Source organism: Muntiacus reevesi, chromosome 2, assembly GCF_963930625.1.
Source record: "Muntiacus reevesi chromosome 2, mMunRee1.1, whole genome shotgun sequence".
Classification (NCBI taxonomy): domain Eukaryota; kingdom Metazoa; phylum Chordata; class Mammalia; order Artiodactyla; family Cervidae; genus Muntiacus; species Muntiacus reevesi.
Genome location: NC_089250.1, coordinates 212453476 through 212480005, shown reverse-complemented (window position 1 = coordinate 212480005; position 26530 = coordinate 212453476). Strand labels below are relative to the sequence as shown.

Below are 26530 nucleotides of genomic sequence, written 5' to 3'. Positions count from 1 at the left end.
TCCATTGGCTCTGATAACTGAATTGAATCTTTAACACTCCACCCTGGAGAGGAAGAAAGGGCTTCCCAGGGGTCAGGCTGCAAACAGCTACATTCTTTCCGTATATTAACCAGAGTGCCTGGCCAGTATCTGTCTTTCCACATTTCCACCTGTCAGGTCCAAGAACCTCAAGGCGGAGAAGGAGACATGGAACCTTGTGGGGGAGGGTGGCAGTCCCCCCAAGTTTTGGCTCTTTTAATTCAACCATCTCTGAGGTGGGTACCACCCAGACAGTTTGGATCAATAGTGAATGCGTTCCATCTTCCCAGTCTCCCGATGGCCTGCTGTTTTATCTCGGAAACAAGGTCCAGGGCTGAGGCCCTGGCCCCCTCCCCCAGTAATTTTCCCGAGAATATGGGGCAGGGCCGTGAATCAGCACTCGCTCGGACTCGGGCAGCCTTAGTTCCCGCCAGGGGTCCCCAGTAGCCGCGGAATTAGACCTCCCCCTCCCCCATCCCACCCTACACCTCCTCAATCCTCCTTCATCTGCCCGCTATGACCAGTGGGAGATGTAGTCTTGACCGCCCCTTTGTCCTTGATCTCCTCAACACATCACCCCATCCCAGGGTGAACTACAACTCCCAGGGGCCCACGCGTCGGGGGGGCCTGGCAGGGCTGGGGTCTGCAGGTCGGGGGGGTTGGGGGTCGTCTGGAGAAGCTAGGGCGCAGTGAGCCGGGTGAAGTGAAGCACGGGACTTGTCGAGGGGCACCGGGGAAGAAGGGGATACCCGGAAGGCGGTGGCTAGCTGAGCCTGGGAGTGGAAACCCGAGAAGCGGAAGGGGCCGGGGCGGGGCCGGGGTGGGGGCCGCGCGCGGGCTGGTGGGCGGGGCCGTTGCGTCACGCGGCGTGGGCGGGGCCGCAGGGGGTTGTCCGCCCGCGGCACGCACAGCCGCCGCAGCCGCCTCGCGCCCGGTCCCGCGGTCGCAGCTCGAGTTGCAGCCTCCGCGCCCGTCGCCTCTAGCCGCTCGCGTCTCGTGTGGGTCGGTCCCTCCGGCACACGGGCTCCAGCCGCGCCGCAGCCGCCCCCCGAGCCCTCTAGGCCGCCCCGGATCATCCTCGTCCGGCCCGACCCAGCCCGTGAAGATGGTGGACCGCGAGCAACTGGTGCAGAAAGCCCGGCTGGCGGAGCAGGCGGAGCGCTACGACGACATGGCCGCGGCCATGAAGAACGTGAGTTTTCCCTCCCCTCCCCTCCCCCCCCGCCTCGCCCCAGCCCCTTCGCGGACGCGGGCCTTCGCGGGCGCGGCCCGGGGACTAGTCTCCCGTCGGCAGCTACAGGTCTGGATGCCCCTGAGGGGGCTGGGGAGGGTCCCGAGAGCGCTGAGGACCAGGTGTGTGACGCGGCCTCTCCCCGAGCGTCCCCTAGGGCCGGCGGTGCGGCCGCCTCGGCCCTCCCCGCGCGCCCGGGCTGGGGCGGGGTCTTTTCGGGGCTGGTCTCGGGAGCGGGGTCTCCGACCGCCGCGCCTCCGGGTCGGCTGGGGGACCTGAGCGGGGCGCCGTGCGCATCCTTTGTGCCCCACTTCCCCCTCCTCCCACAGCCTGGGCGTGTGGGGGCGGGGGACCGCATGGATGCGGTTCCTCTTTTCTCCCTGGTGTTTGGGCGGCGCCTTTCCCATTCACTCAGCAGGTCTCCGGGCTTTCTAATACTCCCCCCGCCCCCCCCCCACCCCACTCCCCAAATGTTTCCACTGCCTTCTGCAGACAGATCCTTTAGAGCCTCCTCGAGAAAAAATGTAGGTTCTCCTGAAAACCTGGGCTCAATGGTGCAAAATCGAAACCTTGCTCACGTTTTTCTTAACAAAAGGCTCCCCTCTCACCATTCCCCAAAGCAAACCCTCTTCTTGCCTTTGGGAAGGGGGGCACGTTTGTCTCGCTAGCGTTTTCATTGATTGTTCTCAATATGTCATCTCCATTTTTTTCTTACTGTGCTCGTATTGAAAGGGTAGGTATTGTCTCTAAAATAAAGGTTGTGAATTTAGCCGTCTGGTTCAATTTGTGACATATGCTGTTTCTTTTTTAAATACAGGCACACATCTGTTGAAATTCCTTTAAGTTGAAAAAAATATTCTCTCTAATCTGATATTGCAAACAAAGCGGTGGTGGGAGGCAGTATCAAGTCATTCCAGAAGATTCTGCATTTGTCATATTGCAGAGAGCCTAGACTGGGTGGAGGCTGGGGAGGAGTTATTTTAAAGGGGAAAAAGTCTTTTTTTTTAATTAATTTGTTTTGTTAGACACATCTGAAGCTTAAAAAAAAAAAAAAGCTAGCGCATCCTCAATGCTGATGAAAAGAGAATACTGATCTCCAGTTGTCGCATTTTGCAGATTCCTGCCTGTATTGCACCATTTTGTCATTAATGCTACATTTATCTGATGGGCGGTCAACCAGTTTGATATTAGAGGAGGGGGACGTATTGAGCATTAGTAAATGAAACACAGAAAATTATCTAATGATTTCAGTTTCACTATTTTAATATCTAACTTCCTGCCTTATGTAACAAAGGTTTTAAAATGCATCTCCAGTGTGCAGGGGATACAGGAGTGTACCTTGCACATGAAACCTCTTTAATGAAGCGGTACAGGCATTACAGATTAATTAATTCTCGAATAACTTTACTGGTTCACAGGAGATGACAAGGCTGATGCCTTTACATTTAAACCGGCTACATTAGCTAAGAAGATTTTTATTTCATTAAGAAAGAAGATTGGTTCTGAAATTGGGAGCACTGCTGTATTAATATATTGTCACACTGGCAGTTTTTTTTTTTTAACACTCGCAATTTTTATAAGGCGCAAATGACAAGTTGCACTTTAATGGATATCAGCATCTTTAGTTCACGTTATTTAGACTCTTCTAATTTTTCCATATTTCTAGTTTCACAGGAAAGCGAGTGACCTCGGACCTATATCCATAGCAACCCAGTGATGTCACACACAATGACACAGAGGCTGCAATGCACCTCAGGGCTGGTAGGGAGTATGCAAATGGCATTTGTCCAGGGTAATGCAGAAATTAGCAGATAAGCCAGGTGGAATTGAGCACTTCCTCTTCCGCCAGATGAGAATTGGTCCCCCAAAAAAGAATGTCCTTTATCCTGGCACAGGCACACCAGGGATCTCTGGATATGCCCGTTCACCTTTCGTATTTCCAGTTTTCTCCAAAGTTTTAAGATACAGTCATGTTTTTAAACATTCATCTCAGTAATAACCTTGGGCATTGAAGGACTAGAGATGGAAATTTTAAAAACAAGAATATATTTTATGCTCATAGTGTAGGGGTATATGTGGGTTTATTGCAAATTATTAACTTGGCAGGTTTTAATAGAAACATTAAAAAAGATTATGACTTCCTACTGGGGCATTTTCAGTGAACGTTAGGGAATGAGAATCCACTACAGAACACCTCAGCTTGAGATCTGGAAAACTCGCTGTGCTTATGCTCCTTTATGGTATATGGAGGAAAGAAAACAGTTTTGTAAAATAAAGCAGACCTTTTTCAAAACAAACCTGTTCACTAGTGATTTTGAGAAATTGGTTTTATGTCTGACCTTTTCTCATCTGTAAAATGGGTCAACACCTACTTGGAAAAAGTTGGAGGATTAAATAAAAAATGTAGATGATTTAAAAAGGTAACTGTAAGACTTGTTTCTTTGTTTATATAAGTCACCGCAGAATTTGGAAAATACAGGAAGATAAAAAGAAAATACTCAGTCCTGCCACTTAAGTGAGTTCTTTCCTGAGGTTGAACTCATCCAGATGCTAGTGTGGTGAAATTTATTCCTATCTAGTGAAGGTACCCTAGTAATTAACAGAGCCTGTGATGGTTATGGGTGTACGACCAAGATAGAAATAATACGTATCTTGAAAAAGAGGAAAGAAGGAAGTTTAGTCTTGTAAGACAAATGTGTAAACTTGTATGTAAAAAGAAGTGAACACCTAGATATTTCCTACTTGTTAGACAATACTGACTTCTTTGGATTTTAACAGCCTCTTGAGAAGTTAATATTCTAAGTAGGCTACTGGTATTTGCCTTTGGAGGGGGTGGGGAGAAAAGGTTCTAGGCAACTAATGTTGAAGTAACTGGGATAAACATTTTTACTCGGGTGTGTTGGCGGCAGGGGGGCATTAGTTGCAAAAGTCTATCCTAATTATGTAAAAATGACTTCCTAGCAGAATCTATATACTTTTTTTTTAATATACTTTAAAAAAAACTTTTTTTTTAAAACTATGTTAAATATTCTGTTTTTTCTGCTAGCTCTTCCAGGAGGCTAGATCAATAGCCATTATCACTAATGGAGTAATGACACCTCTGTAGACTCTTTGTGGAGTTCTGCCAGCCGTTATTATAATCGAAGTCATGTGGCTTCAATTGTTCTCTTTGGAGTGGAAGAATACAGATAACAGTTGGCTTTTTATGTTCACCTTCCCAATAACTGAAATGACTACTAAGTGCCTTTTCTAATTATTTAAACAATTTCATATGGGTTTGTTTTTTTTTTAATTCTTATCAAGATGAAAGATGTTGCTGAATGTGCATTTTCATTCCAGTTCATTAGATTAACTACAGACCCTGGGAGGATTTCATCCTTTGGTACTTGGAGGAAGCCTTATTTATTTATTAAACCAAACTCTAATTAAATTATTAAAAAGAGTGGAGGAAATGATTTGAGTCTTTTTTGTTGAGGTAACAGTCACAGCATAAACTAACCATTTTCAAGTGTACTATTCAGTAGCACTCTAGAAAAAGGAAAATGATATTTTTAAGAAGTGACCATGGTTGCCTATAGCTGGCTGGATTTCAGCACATGATTACTGATTCAGGAATGTGTCAGTAATGAAGTGCTCACAGCCAGTGGTAATCAGTATCCCTTTGTCTTTGTTTTCTAACATCTGAACCTTTTCAGCATAAATTGAAAAAAAAAAAAGAAGGGGGGACTTCTTTTGGCTTGGTTTGTATTTCCATTTTAAAAGTTCCAGGGCTTAAAAACTGTGTGATGCTCACCCAAATAAGAATAGATTACCTGAAATCGGAGCAAACTATTATTAACTCTTTGGAGATGATAGTTATGCTGGTGTTCTTATGATCACTCATTTTCCACCCCAAGACTGACTGACTTTGTTAGACACACTTGCCCTGCTGTGGTGGCGGTTCCTGCAGTGCTGAGGGTCAGGAGCTGTTCACCCAGGGGCTTCCCATAAATACGCTGTTTTGGTGCTTCTGAGGCAGCCAGGAACAATGTTTTTGCCTCTGATATGATCAGCCCTAACCCTTTTATCTGACAGGGCACCTGATTATTTCTGTGTTCCTCCCAGATTCCATGAGATGAGGAAGAAAAGTGGGCAAAGGCCCTATATACGTTTAATAGAGAAAAAAGTCATATATAAGCCATTGTCTTCTCCTTTGTCTTATTTTCTAAGCTCTTATTGTTAGACTCAACAACTGTGATTATGGGACACCCATATTGTCTTTCTAGGTTATAAAATCTACCAACATGAGCTGCCTTATGGTCTTTCTGCTTATAACCATTTTTCTTCCCCAAATTCCCTTTTAGGTATTAGTTTTGGTTTAGTACCAAACCCTGTTATCTTACTTTAGATTGGCACTTGCAGAGATCCTTGAAATTTTGATCTTACTAATTTAGGGGGAAAAATAGTTACAGGAAGAGCAATCAACAAAAATTCCCAAAGGAGAGCTTTAATTTTAAATAAGTGATTACATTGGATTGGTTCCATGATTTTGCAGAAACAATAAAAATCTGTAAATCTTTTAAGACTAGTCTTTTTTCTCTCCCTCTCTTTTGAAAGAACTGAATAAGTCTAAACCAAATTTTTGTCAGCATATTACTTGGAAGAGTGTCCTAAGAGGTAGATTTTTCCTTTACCTAAGTTGAACACTGTTAATGGGGTGCATAGCTTTAGTGGGGTTGCGAATTGGTAGATAGAAATGAGTATTCTTACATACAAGATATTAAAAAAAATTCCAAGTAGACTCACTGGTCTTAATCTTTGTAGCAGTGTCTTATTTTGGGAGAGGTGTAAAGCCAAACTTGGTGAGCAGGATCCCGGTGTAGTGTCAGCTTTTCCCTCTTAAAAATTCTGTTACTAGAAGAGGGGTACCAGGGCTGGGACTCTGACAGTGACGGCAGTGGGCAGCTGAACATCAATGACGGTGGTGCGGGAGGAATCCCTCTTCCCCCCTCCCCACTGCCGAGTGTGAAGAGCAGCTGTGGCGGTGTGAGACGTGAGAGAAGGCTAAGAGGTAACAGGAGGAACGCTTTGAAAAACACAGGTTTGTTTTGGAGAGAGATCATTTCAAACCTCTTGAGCTTTCTGAAAGGAGTTATTAATACGACAGTTAAGCTGCCATATTCAGTTAACCAAGATGTAGGGGGAGAGTTGCCTGTGAGTGCCGGTACTTAAAGGATGTCAAAATCAGCTTAAAATTTTTCAACTGGTGGTTGCAATCCAGTGCCATTCTGTTCAGCACAGTGCTCCTTTTGTGCGGGTCTAACGTGAAGTAGCCAACGAGTATGTCTTCGCAGCAGAGGCCCGGCATGGAAACCTGCAAGCCAATCCCACTTCCCGCCAGGACATTCATTCTTACCTGAGGGCCTGTCTGGCATGGCTAGAGCCACGGATAGATGTTCTTTTCAAATCATACTCTGCGCTTCACGTATGACTCATCTCTGGACTGTCTCACTACATCTGTGTAATAAAAACAGACTTCAGACCCTGGATTTTTTATTTTCTTTTTTTAAGTAGGTTGGAAATGACCCAATCCACAAGGATGAGGAGCATTAACCAGGATGGGATAAGAACAGCAGAATAGCATTCTGAGACAAGGAAAGCTGGATTAGTATGTCCAGCTTGAATTTGGGGATGCTGTGATCTTCTGAGGGAGTCTGGTTGTTGGAAGGCTGTCATCATTGAAACTGACAACTGATGACAAAATGTCTGGCCTTTAGGACACTAGAAAATTTGGGGGAGAATGACAAGTATCACCATAATCCATATGCCAGGGCTATTCCCATCATGTCTTTCTACAGAGTTTTGTACCTTTCATTTTTCCCTTGATGTTTCAAGGTATTTTCTTCTGTTAATCAGTATTTTTAATAGCTGAACAAACCTGCGGATGTGTCATAATTTTAAGTATTTTTTTGTTTAGCATTTAGGCTGTTTCTAAATTTAGAGATACTGCCATGAGTATCTTTGTGGCTAAAGCTTTCAACACAGATTGCATATTAGGACAGAGACCCAAAAGTGGAATTGTTGCAAGAACAGCTGAGAATTTTTAAGGAACTTGAAACCGTCACCAGTACTGGTATTTATCTCAAAAGTTTTGGAAGATGTAATTGTTGAGCTAGATATTACATACACATGGTTCAAAGGTCAAGGATATTCTATTGCCCTTTTGGCTCCAAAAAGAAAAAATAAGGTTGAAATGGGAAAGCTTAACTGCTAGCTTATGTGCTGCAAGCCTCCCTTTTGCTGCTTTTGTGAGGATGGATGGAATGAGTGCCTTTTAAAAAGTTGAAAAAATAAAAATAATGTGGGGACTTTATGTGCAAAATAAAGATAATAGCATGATATAACCCCATATAACCAATTTCACCATTTGTCAGCATATTGGCCAATCATCCATCTGTATACTTCACTCGTTTCTGGTTCCCTTGGTATTTACCATCTTGCATGATGGCTTTTTATTGACCTAAAATTACCCCTTATTTCCCGCAAATGTTCCAGTTACCGGCAAGATCCCTTTACATTCAACTTTGGCAACCTCAAAGAGTGTAGTTTCTTGCTTAAAGCATTTAATCCAGATGGCAGATGAAGTTTTTCCTTGATTTTCAGAGGAGTTCGGTTGACATCCAAAGCACTGCTTCCCATCAGGCTTTGCTCAGGAGGAGGAAAAGGCTGGATGGGTCTTGAGTGGGTGGAGGAGAGAGGATGCTGTGGCTGCAGGTTTACAGAAGACTTCTCATTACAGGACTCCTTTTCCATTGCCTTTTTTGGGAAGGGGACAGGAGAGGCAGATACCTTTTCTCAGTTCTGACCGTTATCACCAATTCTATTGTTGTTTAACCCCTAAGTTGTGTCCAACTCTTTGGCGACCCCCTGCCCATAGCCCGCCAAGGTCCTCTGTCCATGGGATTTCCCAGGCAAGAATACTGGAGTGGGTTGCCATACCCTCCTCCAGGTGATCTTCCCTACCCAGGGATGAAACAGCAGGCGGGTTGTTTACTGAGCCACCAATTCGATAGCCCCACCAATTCGATAGGAGCACTAAAACCCAGTTGATTTGTTGAGAACAATGTGGGTAAACAAGTTTGGCTTTTTGTTCCGTCTCGTTGCTTACCAAGCATTTTTAAAAAATCACTTTTGCCTTAAAGTCAGCATACTACTGGTTGTATGTGTGAATAGGTAAAAGTAGATAGGACATACATTAGCTGTCTGGGCCCAGCCATCCTGAGTTTGAATCCGTGCTCAGAAGTATGGAGTTGATCAATTTAATGACATCAGTAATAATGGGTGAGTGTACTGCCTTTTTATTTTTTACCATTTGAAAGTCGTGCAGAAAAAGGCTAGATTTTTGGAATTAGACTCATTTATTGAGGAAGGAAAAACAAGATGGTAAAAACTTCAAGCAGCTATAGTAACGGATTGAAGTTTAAAACTTGCATAAAATACATTTTTGTTGGTATTACTTACTTAGAATTATGTCTAGCACATAGATTCCATAAAACATATTATCACTTGTTCTTACTTTGGATTTATGGTACTCTTGCATTTTGGTCATGTTTTTCTCTTCCTAATCTGGCTGGCTGTATATACACATAACAAACTTTTTTAATAAAGGCTGATTAAGACCAGTTTTTTAGCAAGTGTTTAGACCTGTTGTGAAAATCACATCAGTACTATAATTTGTTACGGCATAGCATTACCCTGAACTGTTGATGCGTTCAACTAAGCATCTGGTCCACAGTGGAAAACCTGGTGTACTTTTTGGTATGACTTTTTTCACATCTGTTCTGTAGTGCTCTACACTGACTATGGTCTTTTTGAGAAGACAAAAATATTTTAAGTTACACACTTAGATTAAAATATTCCAACATAATTGAACATTTACTGTCCCTTGGGCTGTATTTTTCCCCATTTAATTTCACAACAGTTCTATAAAAGTGATGCTCCCATTTTATAGGCGGAAATGTTTAATTTGCTTAAGGCTTGAGTTTAACGTCTTTTTTTTTTCTCTGAATCTCAGCCTCTTTAAAACGTTTTTTAGTTTTCAAAAAGGAGTCATAGGTAAGGTGTATACATGGGTACCGGTGATCTTTTAGCTGTTGTCTCAATGACCTGATTTCATTAATTTTTAGTCAATGTTCCATTGTTTGCAGAAGCTTTGGAATTCTTTCAAACTGCTGTATATTTAATGCTTTTCCATTTAGTTGTCCCTGAGAGGGTTGTTGCTTAGTCTAGATTTTAAATACAGAACAAATTTCTTTAGGACAGCCCTAAGATAAATGTGAGTGTATTTATCATAAACAAATGTGAGCCCTAAGACTGCATATGAGTATAACTTGGTTTCTTTTAGAAAATAGTTGGTCCCGTGATCTGGGTATGTTTTGAGTATCATTTACCAAAGGAGAACTTGTAAATTTTAGCATAAGGAGATAAGTACCATGGTTTTACCATTGGAGTCTTACAGATATTGACCAGAAGTAAAAGATGCCACTTAGGCTGAATGGAAGAGTATCCCTCACTTGAAAGAAATAGGAGGAAGTTGTGACTTTTTTGTTCATCAAAAGTAATACTGTCTTGTCTACGGCCATACCACCCTGAACGCGCCCGATCCTGTCTGATCTCGGAAACGTAATACTGTCTTGAGTGGAATTCACAAGCAGGAGTGTGGAAACATGTTGGTTGGTTTTTTTTGGAAACATTTTGAGGGGATTTAAGTGAAGATCAAAGGAAGGAAAGAATGTTAACTTGAATGTTTTGTAGATGCTCTAGACAGTGGGAGAAGTGAAAGGGACTGATCCAGAAATCACCCAGGGGAGAGAGAGCTATGAGGGGGGATTATTGAGCATCTGTGGGTGGGAATATTCAACACCCAGGAAGAGAAGAACAGCCCAGTGCTGTGGAGCTGGAGGACAACTGAAGTCACCCTGGGTGTCAGGGGAGGTTTCTTGGAAAGGATAGCAGAGGTAGGGGTGTGGGTGTGGGCGTGGTGGGGGTGTGGAGGGGAGAAGGTTGGAGGCAGGAGTGTCCAGGCAGAGGGCGTGGCATTGCTCAGGTTCAGAATGTACAGACACCTGAATCTGCTGCATGATTCATGCCCTCACTCTTGGTTGCCCTGAGAGAATGTTAGGAAATGAGTCCAGAGAGGGGCTGGTTCACGAAGGGCCTTACAGAGTTTGTATTTTTCTTAGGCTGTGGACAGTCATTGAAGGATTTTCAGCAGGAAGGGATCCTCATCCCATTTTTGGTTTGTTGAGAGCCGTGGCAGCAGTGTGGAAATTGAATAGGAGGAGAGTGGGCCAAGACTGATAAATATTGCAGGGTCTAGTCTAAAAGGATGAGGACCAGGGCAAGGACAGTGAGGGCAGATCGGAGAGAGAATTTGATGGCTGGAGAGAGGAGGAGGAGGAAGGAGAAGTGATGGAGGGGATGAATGAAGTCAGTTGCTGTCCTGCTGTATTTGAGGAAACATTTAAATGGCGGTCAGTAGAGACATCATGGCTACACGTTAACTCAGGAAAAGCCCTTAGAAGAGTGCACGGCGCAGGTTAAGTGCCCAGATTTACTTATTACTCCCTCATTAAGGAAGCAAATACTTAGGAACCACTGATGACCAGACTAGTCTCGGACCTGCCCTCATAGAACTGACATTCTAGTGGGAATGTGCTATGAATCCATGCTAGTGAAAACCAGGCACAATACGGTCATCCAGGCAGAATGGAGAGTCAGAGTCAAAATGTGAACCCTAGGGAATCACTCTTCTGTAGTGCCTGGAGCAAGGTCTAAGATGAACTTAAGAGGAGAACACGGGATGTGTGAAGTCAGAAGACAGTTCTAACAGTAATAATGGGCTGAGGAGTGAATGAAAGGTGGAGAAATGGTAACAAGTATGACTTGTTTTCAGAAACTTGATGTTGCAGGAGGCAGGAGATATAATTAAAAGGGATCATTTACTTACTGTAAACCTGAACTTGGACTACATGTCAATGGGAAAGTACAGGAAAGGGGCCCAACTTGAGGTTTAAATAAAGCCTTAATTCGCAGTGACTACAATCTGGCTTTTTTCATTGGTCTCTCTCCACCCTCTCCTCTCCCCTCTGTTTTGGGTGTAAGAGTTTCAGCAGGCTGGGTGGTTGTATTGAGTGAGGATTTAGGGATGGTGCAGCAGCAGGACAGGAAGGTTGGTATTCATGCAGAAATAATTTGATTTGATGGATCTGCCTTACAAGGAAGAAATAAAGCCTAAAGGGAAGGGGCTGAAAGAAAAAGGAGAGTGTTCAAGAGCAAATCTAGTCAGTGGGAGTGAGGCCTGGTAATATTGGAGGATAGGATAGGAGTTTGATTTTCTTATTTATTTTTGGCTGTGCCACATGGCTTGCAGGATCTCAGTTCCCTGATCAGGGATTCCTAACCACTGGACCACCAGGGGACTCCCAGGAGTTTGATTTCAAAGGTGATGGTTGTCGGGGGGTGGGTAACTTAGGAGTTTGGGATTAACATATACACACTACTACATATAAAATAGATAACCGACAAGGACCTAGCCTGTAGCACAGGGAACTGCGTATTCTCTAATAACCTCTATGGGAAAAGAGTCTGAAAAGGATGGATATGTGTATGTGTACAACTGGATCCCTTCGCTGTGTACCTGCAAATAACACAGCATAGTAAATTAACTTTAATCCAATATAAAACAGTTTTAAAAATGAATGGTTGTGAATGAGGTCAAAGGTGTGGTTTGAGGATAAGTTGTCAGAATTGATGAGATCAAAGCAAACTCTGTTGTTTATAATTAATTTGAAGGAATAGCCTTGATAAGGAAGTTGGCCAGAAGTCTGGACACAAGTCAACAATCCCAAAGAAAGGGAACATGACATTGATTCCAGGAGAAATCTGAGAAGCAAAGAAAAGGCATGAAAGAGGAGATGATTGTGAGGGAGTCAGTATGGGCTTGTATATATAAAAACCTGTAAGCTAATTTTGATTGAGCTAATTTTTAGAATAGGGTTATTTGACTGCTAGCCAAGGGTGTGCTGGAGCATAGCATATCTGTTTCCTGACGTGTGGGGTTAAATGGTGCGCTGCGGAGCTTTGGCTTATGTCCCAGTTGTTGAAAAGTGAGATCAGACTGGAGCATTGGGTGGAATCTGGGCTAATGAAGTGGCCTTGTTTTTGCTTCAAGTCCTGTACCTTGACCCTAAAATTCAACTGTTCTAGTATTTGGTGCTGGTGGCATCTAACAATAGCCAGCTTAATATTAGTTAAGTTTTTGTTTGGATCAAACTACCTGAAACAGATGTTTCTTATTTGTCTCAGTTCTGTGGACTGGCCAGGTAGTTGGGTTCTGTTGGGGGCTCCTGCGGGGCCACAGGAACTAAGGAGAGCTGAGGCCTCTTCACATGGTCTCTCGTCTCCAGGTGAACCAGACTTCCTTGGCCTGGTTCCCGGCAGCGAGCCCCGATTCACAAGCACTTTTCAGGCCTTTGTTTGCTTCATACTTGCTAATGCTCCACTGACCAAGTCGCACAATCAAGTTCAGATGATAGGGGTGGAGAAGTACATTCTTGTTCTTGATGGAAGGAGCCTCAAAGTCATACTTAAAAGGAGTATGGGCTTCCCTGGTGGCTCAGACGGTAAATAATCCATCTGCAGTTTGATCCCTGGGGTGGGAAGATCCCTAGAGGAGGGCATGGCAACCCACTCCAGTGTTCTTGCCTGGAGAATCCCCATGGACAGAGGAGCCTGACAGACTGCAGTCCATGGGGTCACAAAGAGTCGGACAGGACTGAGCAACTAAGCGTGCACGCACACAGAGTTGGAAGGAGTTCTGTGGGCCATTTATGCAGTCAGTCCAGGCTGGATACATCCTGTTAGATTCCTGTCACTTAGCAAACACTGGGAAGTGACTAGGTACTGTGGTGATTCATTGATGAGTGCAGGCTTAAGGACTTTAGTCTTTTGAGGAGGAAAAAAAGGTATAGAGTTACACCCTGAGGCTCCAGAAATAAGCAGTATAAGCAGTATAAGTGCATGGTGAACCTTCTAACAGTAAGCAGTAATTGGTTCTGCCTGCGCATTTTTCAGGCTTTAGGAAGTAAGTGCAGTATTTGAATTAGGGCTTAAAGGATGACTTACAGAAAAGTTTTCTTAATGAGTTCTGGAAGTGCTTTTTGGGTGGTAGGAAAAACATGAGAGCAGAAGAGTGTGTAGTGTGAGGAAGACTGTGAGACCTGGGTCTGGGCATCGATGACTCGGAGCAGGGTTTTTTCTACCTTGGCACTGTTAACACTTGGACATTTCTTTTGTGTATCCCTAGGAGTGGAATGACTGAGTCATGTGGTAACTCAACCTTCTGAGGAACGTTGACCTGCTCTTCTTCACCTGGAGAAATACGTGTGTGGATCCCATGCAGTACTGAGTCTCTGAGGGTTAGGGCTACTAGGAGAGTATTTTACAAGAAGCTCCTCCTTGGTTAAGAACTGGTCATGTAGTGGAAAGCATATGAGATTTTAAGCCATGGGACTTGGGTTCCATTCTTTGACTTTGAACCTTAATTTTCTATGCTTTAAAATGGAAATAACAATACTGAATCATAAAGAGTTATCTGGAGGACCAAAGAGGAATTATAATTTTGGTCAGAGAACTCATTTCTGATACTACAAAAGTTACTTAGAAAAATCAGAATATATGAGTATTTCTTAAATATCTTTTAAACAGAGAGTCGGGATTTAAGAATGAAACCCTGAAAGTATTCCATTAAACTCAGAACGAAACGAAGGTGCACATTATAGCGTTAATAATACTGTCCCTGTTTTTGCAGCAGATATCCTTGCACAAATATAAGTGGTATTTGGGAATCATAAGATTAGGTAGTGAATAAACTGGGAAAATATTAGAATTAAATTAGTGATTAGTTCAATGAAACAGGGCTGAAAATCTGTGGTATATATACTACTATATATCAGTCCTAATCTGTGTAAAGATATAATGAAAGACTTTTATGCAAGTTTATTTTTAAAAGTATTCTTGCTAGAAGTGAGGTGGTGAGTGCAAAGCAGCAGATGTGGGCTTGAGTTAGTAGTTTATTACGTTAGTAAACTTGCTTATATAAAGTTGTTGACTTTAAGGTTTTTGTTTTTTTTTTAACTTGGTTTGAAAAAGTTTGGTAAATGTGATTAACTGAGTAAATTATGGAGAGGTTTTGTTTGAATAGGTAACTACTGGTAGCAGGTCAAAATTCAACCTCATCAACCTTGACTGCCTCTCAGCCACTCTGTTTTCAGTGATAGAGAAATATCTAGAAACCTTTCTAGAGATACAGTGAGAATATACAAATACTTTTAAAATGACTACCTAGAATTCCCTTGTATGGATGTTCATAAACCAGAGTCCCACTGACCACCATTTACGTCGTTCCAGAGTCTAGCTGTTAGAAATGACACAGTGAATCTGTTTCTAGAAATGGAATGGCAGAGTCAGAAGGAAGGTTTTTTAGTATTCAGTTTTGACAGTTGTTCCAAATTGCCCTCCCTGAAGTTTGTACCAGTTTATGATATCCAACAACGGATGGTAGTAGTGCCTGTTTATCCGCACTGTCAGCCTTCACAGTCAGTCATCAGAATATTTAAGTTTTGCCAGTCTGATTGGAGAAAACTTAACATTTATAAAATGAAGACTTTGGGTTGTATATATATATTATTTTTTCCTTTTTTTCAATTCCTTTTGCTCATTTTTCTATTATTGATTGGTTTTGAATTCCTTTTAGGAAGTGGGTGAGGTTTTTTCTTTTGTCTTTGGTCACACTGTGCGGATTGTGTTATCTTAGTTGGATCAAACCTGGGCCCTTGTCGGTAAAAGCCTGGAGTCCTGACCACTGAACCGCCAGGGGAGTTCCCAGCGGTAGCATGTCTTAAAGTACATCTTTTTTACTGAAGTATAGTTAATTTACAGTGTTGTGTTAGTTTCAAGAGTACAGCAAAGTGATTCGGTTTATATATATGTGTGTGTATATATATGTTTTTTTTAGGTTCTTTTCCATTGCAGGTCATTATAAGATACTGAGTATAGTTCCCTGTGCTGTACAGTAGGTTCTTGTTATTAAAAAAGGACTTTATTGTTAAGTTGTTAGCCATCACTCTGACAAAACAGGGCTGCCCCAAACCTTCAGTCTCCACAAGCCGCAGTGCTGTGAAGTGCAGTAAAACAGGGTGTTGCCTGTGTTGGAGAAACTAGTTCTTTCTCTGATACATTGCAAGGTTTACATCATCAGAGACTCGGGACCTGCTGTCCGTCAGTGGACTGATGTTGAGGGGAAAGTCCGCTCATTGCTCAGCATCGCATCTGTCGAGTGTACGGTGCACCACGTCAGGGCCGTTGGGAGGAAGCGTGGTACCTGGCAGCTCTCAGCAAAGCCCAGGTTCTCCGGTAGCTCTCCTCGTTGCTGAGGCCTCGAGCTCAACCCTGAATATGCCATGGAAGTTCCCTGACTCTTCTGGGACGTTCCTCTTCCTGGAATGTCTCCCTGCAGCACAATTTTTATCCACGATCATTGCTGCTGGCTTTTAAAGGGCTAGCAGATGAGTTTCTCAGGCAGAGTTTGGCTGCCTTGAGAGTGTCTCTGTGACTGGTGATCTAACGTGAATACATGTGTGTTTCCTCCTCCTGAACTAGCACCTTGAGGGCATCTCACAAATGTCCTGTCTTTGGCACAGTGAGGTGTGATGTGACGCACGCTCGGTGCTTGGTGAATGCTTGGTGAGTTATCTGGCAAGCAGTGGCCTTTAACTGTATTTTTCTTGTCATCAGACCTTATGTGACGTGTTATCAAGTTTCCCAGAATGAATAGGTGTTGATATCCCTAAGGCTCCCTCCCTGTTCAGTGGTTTGCCAGGACTCAGCATATAGAGCCTTACCTTTAAAAAAAAAAAAATTTATTTATTTGGCTGTGTTTGGTCTTAGTTGAAGCACGCAGGATCTTTGGTCACGCAGGATCTTTAATTGTGGCACAGATTCTCTAGTTGGGGCAAATGGGCTTAGTTGCTCCTTAGCATGTGGGATCTTAGTTCCCTGATGAAGGTTTGAACCCAAGTCACTGCATTGCAGGGCAGACTCTTAACCACTGGACTGCAAGGGAAGTCCCAGGGCCATACTCTTGACTGATTTATTAGAGTGGAAGGATGCAAAGCTAAATCAGCAAAGAGGAAAGGTGCCTGGAGTGAAGATGAGAGTGAGCCAGGTCTAAGAGTCTTCTCTCCCTGGAGACTCGGGTGGACTGTGTGTGTGAAATGTCTACTGGGAAGGAAGCTCATTAGAAACTCAGTTCCCAGAGGTCTTACTAAGGAGTGTTCGCAGAGCACTTTCTGTCTTGCACATACCAAATTCAGGACTTCTGGAAGGAACACATTGTTTGGACAAACTTTTTAGGGCCAATGGGCCATTCTTAATCGGGGGTAGTGGGAACCCTTCCAGAATCCTAGTTCTCAAATGCTAGCCAAGGGTCAGCTTCGCAAGCAGACCTTTCTAAAGATAGCAATCTCAAGCCTGTTGCCTGTTGTGTTAACTCCTTTTTTGCGCACACTGAACTTCAAGTTGAAGGCGTCTTGTCCGGATATGCACGACATGAACTTCAGATTGTTTTCAAAAATTTTAATTTGCTATTCAGTAGGTCTTCTCTGGGCTTCCCTCATAGCTCAGTTGGTAAAGAATCTGCCTGCAATGCAGGAGACCTGGGTTCGATTCCTGGGTCAGGAAGATCCCTTGGAGAAGGAAATGGCAATCCACTCCAGTATTCTTGTCTGAAAAATCCCGTGGACAGAGGAGCCTGGCAGGCTACAGTCCATGGGGTCGCAAGAGTCGGACACGACTTAGTGACTAACCCAGCAGATAGTCTTTAGAATATATAGCTAACTGTATGCACGCAGAGCAGGGTCGCATTTCCTTGCGGTGGGTTATTTTGCTGTGTGCACAGAATATAGACAGCATGGACACTGATGCGCGTCTTGTACCTTCTGGTGTTTTTCCTTTATTTTTGGTGTAGGGTGTTCATTTACCCTTTCCTTAGCCTCTTGGCCCTTTGAGGTGATAGCACTCCAAACACAGGAGGACCAAAGATGCTTGAGGGGGCCAAATGTGAGAGCTGCTGTCTACTAATATATATATTTTTTTTAATAGACTATTTTTTAAAGCAGTGTAGGGTCACACAGGAAGACACAGCGGTCCCATATGCCCCCTGCCCCCTCCCTCCATGCACAGCCCTCCCCAGCGGTCAGTGTCCCCAAGGAATGCATCTGTTACCACTCGCGGGCCTGTACCGACTCATCATTACTGCCCAGACGCGTGGTTTCCCATGAGGCTGAGTCTTGGTGTTAACACTGTCTGGGCATTTTTTTTTTTAAAGTGTGTGATTACTTGTATTGGCCATTGGAGTATTAATATCATGCAGAATAGTTTCGCTGCCCTAGGAATCCTTTTTTTCATATTTTAAGTAGAGTAAGCTTAATTGAAGTATTACTTAAGGAGTTTAAACATTCCAAGTTGCATTCATTACAATTTAAGGTTCTCGATAGATAAGTTGAAGAATTGTGAATGACTTGGTGCTCCAAGAGCATAGGGGTCAGAAAGTCATCTAAGTAACTTTCCAAGAACCTCAAGGGTTGCTAATCTTAGGGAGAGAAGGTTTCTCCCCTCATAAACTGTTAGGGGAGAACAGTTGATACTAATTAATGTCTTGATGCCTTAGCAGCTGGAATTTGGGGCGTTCTGTTTCTTAAACTGTTGGTGAGAATAACGGATTTTTCTAACCCTTCTGCTAAAAACTGTCTTTAACTCACTAAAAGAAACTTGAACTTGAGCTGGTATCATAGGAGTTGAGAAGAGAAACCTTCATTTTATTTTTAAACAGAATGTAAAACTGGAGAATTCACAAACTGTCCATGTTTTCCAGTAGCCATGACAGTATGTTTGGGGAACCATATATGCAAATGGTCTGTTCTTAGAAACAGTTCAGTGACTGTTTTGAAAAACACTACCTTCTTTTCCAAATGATATACATCTCACACCCCTCCCACACTGAAAACTCATTCTGTCTTGGTTAAACCTTTTTAGGACACTACGTGAATAATTTTTTTTATCTTAAAAGTTATCTTGACTTTTGAAACTAGTATGACTGGGATCTCTATTTTAAATAAAAATCACAGATTACCTCTCATATAAGTCATTTTGATCTTAAGGATTAAAAAAAAAAAACCCTGATTTAAGGTTTTTAGAGACATCTTAGTGCCTTTGAGCAGACTTTTTTTAAGTTAAAGGTTTTCCCCTCTAACTTAGTTTTGCAGTAGCAGGCACATCTGGGTATGTTCCAAATGTGGTTGAGTTACTGTATCTAAAGGTGATGTTGGCATTTCACAATCTTCATGTTCCAGTTTGTCTGAGGCAACTGGACAAACGTTACATAAGTGCAAATGGCTAGCTTTGGGCTCCGCAGCTCCGCAGCAAGACTTAACGGTATAGAGAACTGGTGAGGTCACTGGGACTTTAAATAGTTGCTGGCTCTTGAAATAAGGACAGCATGATTGAGGGGAAAGGCCTGAACCCGACCCCAGTGGCCTTAGGCACTGGGGCTTGCACTGGGGACAGTTCTCAGGTTACACTAGAGGCGGCTAGTCTTCAGTATCTGCACATTCAGTGTCTATGGGCGGGTGGTCTATGATGTGCAGGACTCAGGCCTACAGAGGCCGCAGCCTGTTGGAAAGCCAGTCTGGGGAGTTACTCCAGGCTATGAGATACTAAAGTTCATGGAAAGGAAGTGACATAAGGGAGCTAAGGACTAGAGAATCACCTGGAAAGGAGAAGAGATACTTGATAAGGGAAGATAGATTGGGGGACGAAAGAAATGTAGAGGCCTCCTACATGGAGAATTAAAGTGAAGGACATTGTTCAGGGTGTTCTCAAAAGGAATTGCCCACGGGAATTCCCTGGCGGTCCAGTGGCTAGGACACCGCACTTTAACTGCTTAGGTACGAAAACCTTGTCCCCCAGAGTGGATCTGTTTCCCCTCCGCCACCTCTGCTAGAGCTGCTGTTTGCACTCTCACATTAGAGTGGGGAATCAGTAATGCATAATAAAAAGGCTACATAAGAAAACCTTAAGTTTAGGAAGTAGTTGAGTATGTATTATTGGCCAGATGTTGTGAGAATTAGTAAGCAAAGCATATAAACCTCAGTCTGGTTTACATTCTCATTTAATTCTGAGTGTGTTAATTGCTCAGTTGTGTCCATCTCTTTGTGACCCCATGGATGGTAGCCCTCCAGGCTCCTCCGTCTATGGGATTTCCCAGGCAAGAATAGTGGAGTGGAACGGGTTGCCCTTTCCATCTCCAGGGGATCTTCCCGATCCTGGGATTGAACCTGGGTCTCCTGCATCGCAGGCAGATTCTCTACTCTCTGAGCCACTAGGGAAGCCTTAGTTCTGAGAGGAACTATTTCAGTCACATGACCAGTTTCATTAAGCATAACCGCCTCCCACTCAACTCCTTCCTTTATAAAAGAGGAATATGTTTACCACATGTCTAAGTGATCCCTACACCAGTCAAGTCTCCTGGAATCCCGGCCCAGCATATCTTTGTGGACTCTGTCCCACCACCTTTCATATCTGGCAGTAATAGAACGTTACATGGATGCTGTAATCTGCACGGTGAACAGAGTAGCCAGTTTAACTGGGAGTGGAAGGAGTGGAGCTGGGCAGGACTTCACAGAAGATAGAACCTGGTTCTTGTGTTAAGTATTTTCCAGGCAGGAACACTGGTAAGTGCTTTAGGCAGAGGCAGAACAAAGAGCAAAAGTTGCTTGCAATTAACAGGTTACCACTAGAGTGCAGGTACCTGAGAGGATGAGGGAAGGGAAACAGCTTCTGTGTTGAAAATCTGAGGAAAGAGCTCATGGTCTGGGCTTTCTGATACTGCCAGTGACTGTCCATGTACCGGTTTGGATGTGGTAGTCAACCAGACAAGTAAAAATGTGACCCCAGAAGAGGGAGAAGAAAGAGGTAAGAGCAGTAAGAGCCCGATCCTTTTCTGTTTCATATGGTTGTCAGACACCTAAAAGTGTATGGCTCTGACATCACAGAAATCAGGTAATATAACTTAAGCAAATGTAGTTTTTTAGTCATTTGATCTAATTTCTTTATTACATGCAGTTGTTTGGTAGTCATAAAAATATACAGCATAGATGTGCTGTCGCTTTGGTTTGCTCAAGGCTCTTAGTGTTTGGGACGATGGAGACCCTTTAGAAATGCTCAGTTGAAAGAAGCATTAATTCCTGTTGGCCACCTCAGCTCAGAAGTACTTTGGTCCTCTCTTCATCTTCTTGCTAATTGTTTTCAAACACTAAAACACGCGTTCCCCCAAGTTGCATTAATATCTCCGTGATCAGAGTCAGGCCCGTGCCTGGGATTTATATCTTCTTCCAAGAGCAGAGAAAGCTTGTGTTTCTCAAAGTCGACTTGATGGTGACTCTGTTCTCACCAATTATGCAAGATATCCTCACCCAAAAGAGATGGGACTCATGTTTGCCAGATAGGGCAAGAGTAGGAGGAAACTGTCATTCTGTTTTTTGTTTCAGACAAACAAACTGATGAGGTATAAAAGCCACCTCTAATTAAAATCCCTGGCATTGGCGTGTATGTAATGTTCCTCAAGAGAACTGTTGACGTTTGTAATTTAGATCAAAATTTGGCTTTTCATCTAAGCATTAGACTTGCAAGTTCTTTCCGGAAACAGCTGAGCACGTGTGTCCTCCTCTAGGGAGGAAGCAGGGGCTTCGTGCACCATTGAGCCAGCTGTGGTTTTTCCCCTTCTTTGCTGCTCATTCCTTCTCCATCTCCCTCCCATGGACTCACACAGCCTAATGTCTGTGTGTTGATGCCTTTAATCAGCTGATCCATCTCTTTGTGTTTTAGTAGCATAAAAGATACGATTAGCCCAACTTGCCATCACCTGTACCATAATAGCTCTTTCTTCTTTCCTCTTCAATAGGTGACAGAGCTGAATGAGCCACTGTCCAATGAAGAAAGAAACCTTCTCTCTGTGGCTTACAAGAATGTAGTCGGGGCACGCCGTTCTTCCTGGAGGGTTATCAGTAGCATCGAGCAGAAGACATCTGCCGATGGTAACGAGAAGAAAATAGAGATGGTCCGTGCTTACCGTGAAAAAATAGAGAAGGAGTTGGAGGCTGTATGTCAGGATGTGCTGAGCCTGCTGGATAACTACCTGATCAAGAATTGCAGCGAGACCCAGTATGAAAGCAAAGTGTTTTACCTGAAGATGAAGGGGGACTACTACCGCTACCTGGCTGAAGTCGCCACCGGCGAGAAGAGGGCGACCGTCGTGGAGTCATCCGAGAAGGCCTACAGCGAAGCCCATGAGATCAGCAAGGAGCACATGCAGCCCACTCACCCCATTAGATTAGGCCTGGCCCTTAACTACTCCGTCTTCTACTACGAGATCCAGAACGCCCCGGAGCAAGCCTGCCACTTGGCCAAGACCGCCTTCGACGACGCCATCGCCGAGCTCGACACCCTCAACGAGGACTCCTACAAGGACTCCACGCTGATCATGCAGCTGCTCCGTGACAACCTCACGCTCTGGACGAGCGACCAGCAAGACGACGACGGCGGCGAAGGCAACAATTAAGGCCCCCAGGTGGACTGGCAGCGCACGCTGATGCTACTACTGCAGTCTTTATTTTTTTCCCATGAGTCGGGGGTCGGGTGGGGGAGGGAAAGGGAGGGATGACCTTCCTAGGGAGAAACCCACGACCTGTCCTGTCTTTGATCGCCTCTTTTGACATTTTTGCCAAAATACCACTAGTGGAAAGTCAGGCTAGCTGTACTGGTTTTGGAATAGCAGCCTCACACTGGCATATGGACTGTTCTGTAGATTAATGCAAGTGGAGCTGTCTTTAATTTAACTTATTGCTAGAAAATAGGGTTTTAAGATGAGAAGAAAACTTAAAACAGAATGGCCCTCATTCAATAAGTTCTGTGGTTCCAGTAAGGATTTTTATGTACATATGCTCTCGTCTTTTAAGTTTTGGGTACTTCCTAGCTCATCTGTTTTAGCTGTGCATTTTGTTTTTCAGGGTGTACTCGTAGCAGACATGGAATATTAAAATCCCAAGCTGATAGAACGTAAGGTCTGTTTATGGTTTAGGCCATGCCAGTTTTCAGATTAGTTGACAGTATTAACACTAAATTGCAGTTTACAGTATTTCTACATTACAGCCATATGTTAACATCAAGCCATTGATTGTGTTTTTCTTTATTTTGGCTCTTACATCCTTGTTCAGCCTTATCCAGGTCGGTTTTGCTGTTCTCTATCTCCTAGGCCAACAGGCTTGCCTGAGGAGAATCAGAACTACTTGTTAGGTATTGGTTAATAGGTGCTTGGTAGGTGGCTGTGGGATTTTTGTCCTTTCTTAAATCCACCACAACAAATGATTAATCACTTTAATAGAAACATTGAACGCCACAAAACTAGAGAAAATTTCAGGTCTGTATGTCATTTATTGTGCTGATATTTCCCGAGAAGTGCTGGGTTTTTTTTCAGTTGCCACAGCTTCCTTGAGCAGCACTGCCGTCTGTCTCCTCTCTTGGGTCTTCCTCATTGTACCTCGTGCCCACAGCATGCACACGGACGGGTGGAAAAGCTGTTGGGTTGTAGGAGCTGGTGGTCATTGTGAGAAAGTTCGTGGTGCAGTGTGTGAAAATTCAGGTGCTAGGAGCTTACTGGTAGAAAAATCCTGAAGGAAGAGCTCTCTCCATGAACATTCTGTCCAGTTTTGGGAACCTCGTGTATCCGTTTTTCCTCCGTGAAAACACTCCTTCCCCAAAGAATCATTGTAGGAAAATAAAATAGCATCATTATCAGATAATAAACCCTTAACTTCTGTTTGACCACAATTTTGTTCATATTTTTTTTCTTTTTAATGAAAATATAGAAGTTGGAAATTGGATTGTGCCATCTTTGCACGTTTTAGAATTGAGGGAAACCACCATGCTCTTTCCACAAGTTTGTTTCCATCAGCCTTAGGTCCTTTGTTCTCATTTTGGATAAGTCTTTCTGAAAACACGACCTGTTGCATGTGCATTTAGCCTTTTTTACAAGTAATAGCATGAACTGCCGAGATAGGGAACGACACCAGATTTGTTTGTTTCTTTGTTTTATTTAGGCAGGCAGAGGAGTGAGTCATAATTGAGGGAAAACCTGACAGTTGCTTTTGTTAAAACCAAAATGGAGCTTCCGGTTGTGAAACGCACACAGTGGCCAGGATCCAGGTGACAGTGAAGATAGACGAGTGACGATGCCCTGTCGCCTGGCACAGTCTGCCCAGCGTGACTTTCCTTGGAAGGCCCCTCCTTGTGCTCGAGAGCGAGTCCCAGTTAACCGAGCCTGCCAGGAGAACCAAGAGAAGAGAGCTTTATAGCTTCTGCGCCCTAGCAGGGGCCTAAGGTCAATGCCATGGATGGGAAGAGATTGGGGGTGGGGGGGGGGAGGTAGGTGGGACTTTTCTTAATTTTACCTTCATGTCCAGTGAGCAGTGTTGTGTCCTTCCCTTGTAGCATTTGGAAATGATTTACTGGAATTACAAAACCTATTTTTCTTTTAAATTTCAGCTTTGGCTCTGGCTGCTTTTTAGAATAATGCAAGATAAAAACCACATCTGAGGGCTTAAAAAAAAAATGAAGAGGGAATGGGAGACTTGATATTTAAGCAGCTTGAATGGTTTCTTTTCTTTTCTTTATTTTTAAAGAAATGCACTTGCCTATGATACTGTCTCTCCAGTGAAATGATTACTCCTCCATTACTCTATTGATACAATATTGTGCATGCTAGTGTTGTATTTCTATACAGTAGCTTGAAATTTATTAACTTATACTGTAGGTGTTATGTATTCCTATGACAAAAAAAAATTAAGTCTTCAAATTTTTTAAAGTTTTTTTAATTTAATTTTTTCCTTTTGGGGGTAAAGTTTGCTCTACCAAATAGTGATCGTAACAAATTGATCTGTTTTGGATGTTGCTATAGTGACATGCAGTTATACATTTTGTTTTTTTGGGGGGGAGCAAAAGAAACACCAGTGTTAGCTTAATCTTAATGTCTGGTGTTTGTCATGGTGAAATTATAACTATTACAGTGTAGGAGAACACCGAATATGTTCTCTGAATGAGCCTTTGTGCTTTTTGTCATGTTATGCAGTGAACTATTTTTAAGGTCTAATCAGTGGTTATTTTTTTTCCAACTCCGTGTTTCTCTAAGGAATTCTTTCGCACACGGACCATTCTTAGCAGTTTTCCTCAGTGATGGAATATCATGAATGTGAGTCATTATGTAGCTGTCGTACATTGAGCAAATAAACTTACAGATCTGATGTCAGTGCTGCTGAGCTTTATTTCACGAGTTGAAATTTTCCTTTGCTTTCGAAGGTTTGATTGGACCTGGGTGTTTTTCCCCCCCTTCACCACTCAAAGAAGGTGGTTGCATGGGGGGAGGGGCGAAACGGTGTATATTGGAAAGTGCCCAAGTCTGGGAATCAGACCTGGGTTTACTGACCTTGAAAAAGGATCGCGCCTTTTGGGGCTCCATCGTTGCTCTTAGGAAATGAACCCTAAGTTTGAATCATGGCTCCTTTTTGATTCTCAGGTGAATGAGTGTTAAACTTCCAAGCTCTGGGGGTGGGGGCTGTAGGTCTCAATGAAAACTGGGTCACGTGCCTGGCTTGATATTTCTCAGTTAGCTGCCCATTGCATATCTCATTATGTCTTACATGAGATGGGTTTCTACACTTTAAAATCTTCACATGGTGTCTTGGGTGGTTGGTCAAGTCACACGGCACGTGATACCTTTGTTCCCTGAGCAGGGATTGAACCTGCCTACAGTGGGAGTGTGGTGTCCTAGCAACTGGACTGCCAGGAAGTCCTTTCTGAGGGGGGGTCAGCAAGCTGAGCTGACTTGAGCTGGGCGCTCAGCGGCCTGCCATTGCTGACGGCGGCTGTCGGGATAAGCTCGAGGCTCGAGTTGTGCCTCCAGATGTGTGTGGTGTTCTGCCCTCACCAGCTGTGAGGAGGGATTGTCTGCAGGAGGAAACACCGGGGCAAAGGTTTTCCTCCACCACCAGTGCGGATGGATATGCTCTAGCAAGGCAGGGAGGGGACTGCATTGGTTCATGGCTGTGGAAGAGACGGCTTCAATTTTTTGAGAAATTTTAATTCATGTTTTAGGAGCCACGCTCTGTGACTAGGTTCCTGCCACGTTAACTGAATTCGCCTAATTTGGCTCATTGTCCCTCAGGACCGCCCTGAGAGTGCTCCTGCAAATAGAGCTGTGGGCAGAGAAGTGACCTTTGTGCCTAAGGTCCCACAGCTCACATGACCCACGTGCTTCTGCCCAACAGGGAGAGGAAACAGCAGCAGCCAGCACCCGGCAGGCACTGACCGAGCAAGACCTCAGTGCTGGGGGGGGTCACTAGGGTAGGGACAGACACGTCTTGCCAACAGGGAAATAGAAATATGGGCAAGATGAGAAGAAGGCTCTTCAGAAAGAAGGGTAGCTCCTGAGAGGTGTTAGCATTGAGTTGGCAACAAAGTTCATTCAGGTGTTTCCATAAGATGCTATGGAAAACCTGGAATGAACAAATCCACCCTTGTTCCTTTAGTGTAACATCCCATTGTGAAGGGGCTTCCCAAGTGGCGCTAGTGGTAAAGAACCTGCCTGCCAGTGCAGGAGACATAAGAGATAAAGGTTAGATTCTTGGATTGGGAAGATTCTCTGGGGGAGGGCATGGCAACCCACTCCTGTATTCTTGCCTGGAGAAGCCCATGGACAGAGGAGCCTGGCGGGCTACATCCATTGGGTCACAAAGAGTTGGACACAACTGAAGCTACTTAGCACACAGGCATGCCCATGGTGAATGCCTGAAATATGCTGAGAGGATTTTTCACAGACAAAAGGTCTCTTGAGATGAAAAGCTGCATTTCTACCCAGTTGTAAGAGTTCTTTAATGCAGGTGTTCCTTAAACTTTTTCATCTCAGGACCCCTTTACATCACTCTTATGTAAAGTACAAGTTTCGAGGCTAGTTTATGTCAGAAACCAGAAACTGAAAAAACTCATTTGTTTAAAAATAATAGAAATCTATTATGTGTAATATGTAACAATTTCATGAAAAGTAATTGCTTTCCAAAACAAAAAATAGAGAAG

At 43.7% G+C, this 26530-nt stretch overlaps 1 protein-coding gene across 1 annotated transcript; it reads left to right on the top strand.

The window, feature by feature from the left end:
- The first annotated feature begins 906 nt into the window (after window positions 1-906).
- YWHAG (tyrosine 3-monooxygenase/tryptophan 5-monooxygenase activation protein gamma) lies at window positions 907-24702 on the top strand. The gene is made up of 2 exons (XM_065924862.1): window positions 907-1210; window positions 21309-24702. Exons 1-2 carry the CDS (start codon window positions 1124-1126, stop codon window positions 21963-21965), a joined length of 744 nt encoding a protein of 247 aa, XP_065780934.1. The 5' UTR covers window positions 907-1123; the 3' UTR covers window positions 21966-24702.
- Window positions 24703-26530: the final 1828 nt, after the last annotated feature.

Coding starts and splice junctions, on each gene's coding strand:
- YWHAG (XM_065924862.1), top strand. CDS start 1,124: ATGGTGGACCGCGAGCAACTGGTGCAGAAAGCCCGGCTGGCGGAGCAG. Junction 1,211..21,308: donor TGGCCGCGGCCATGAAGAAC/GTGAGTTTTCCC, acceptor CCTCTTCAATAG/GTGACAGAGCTGAATGAGCC.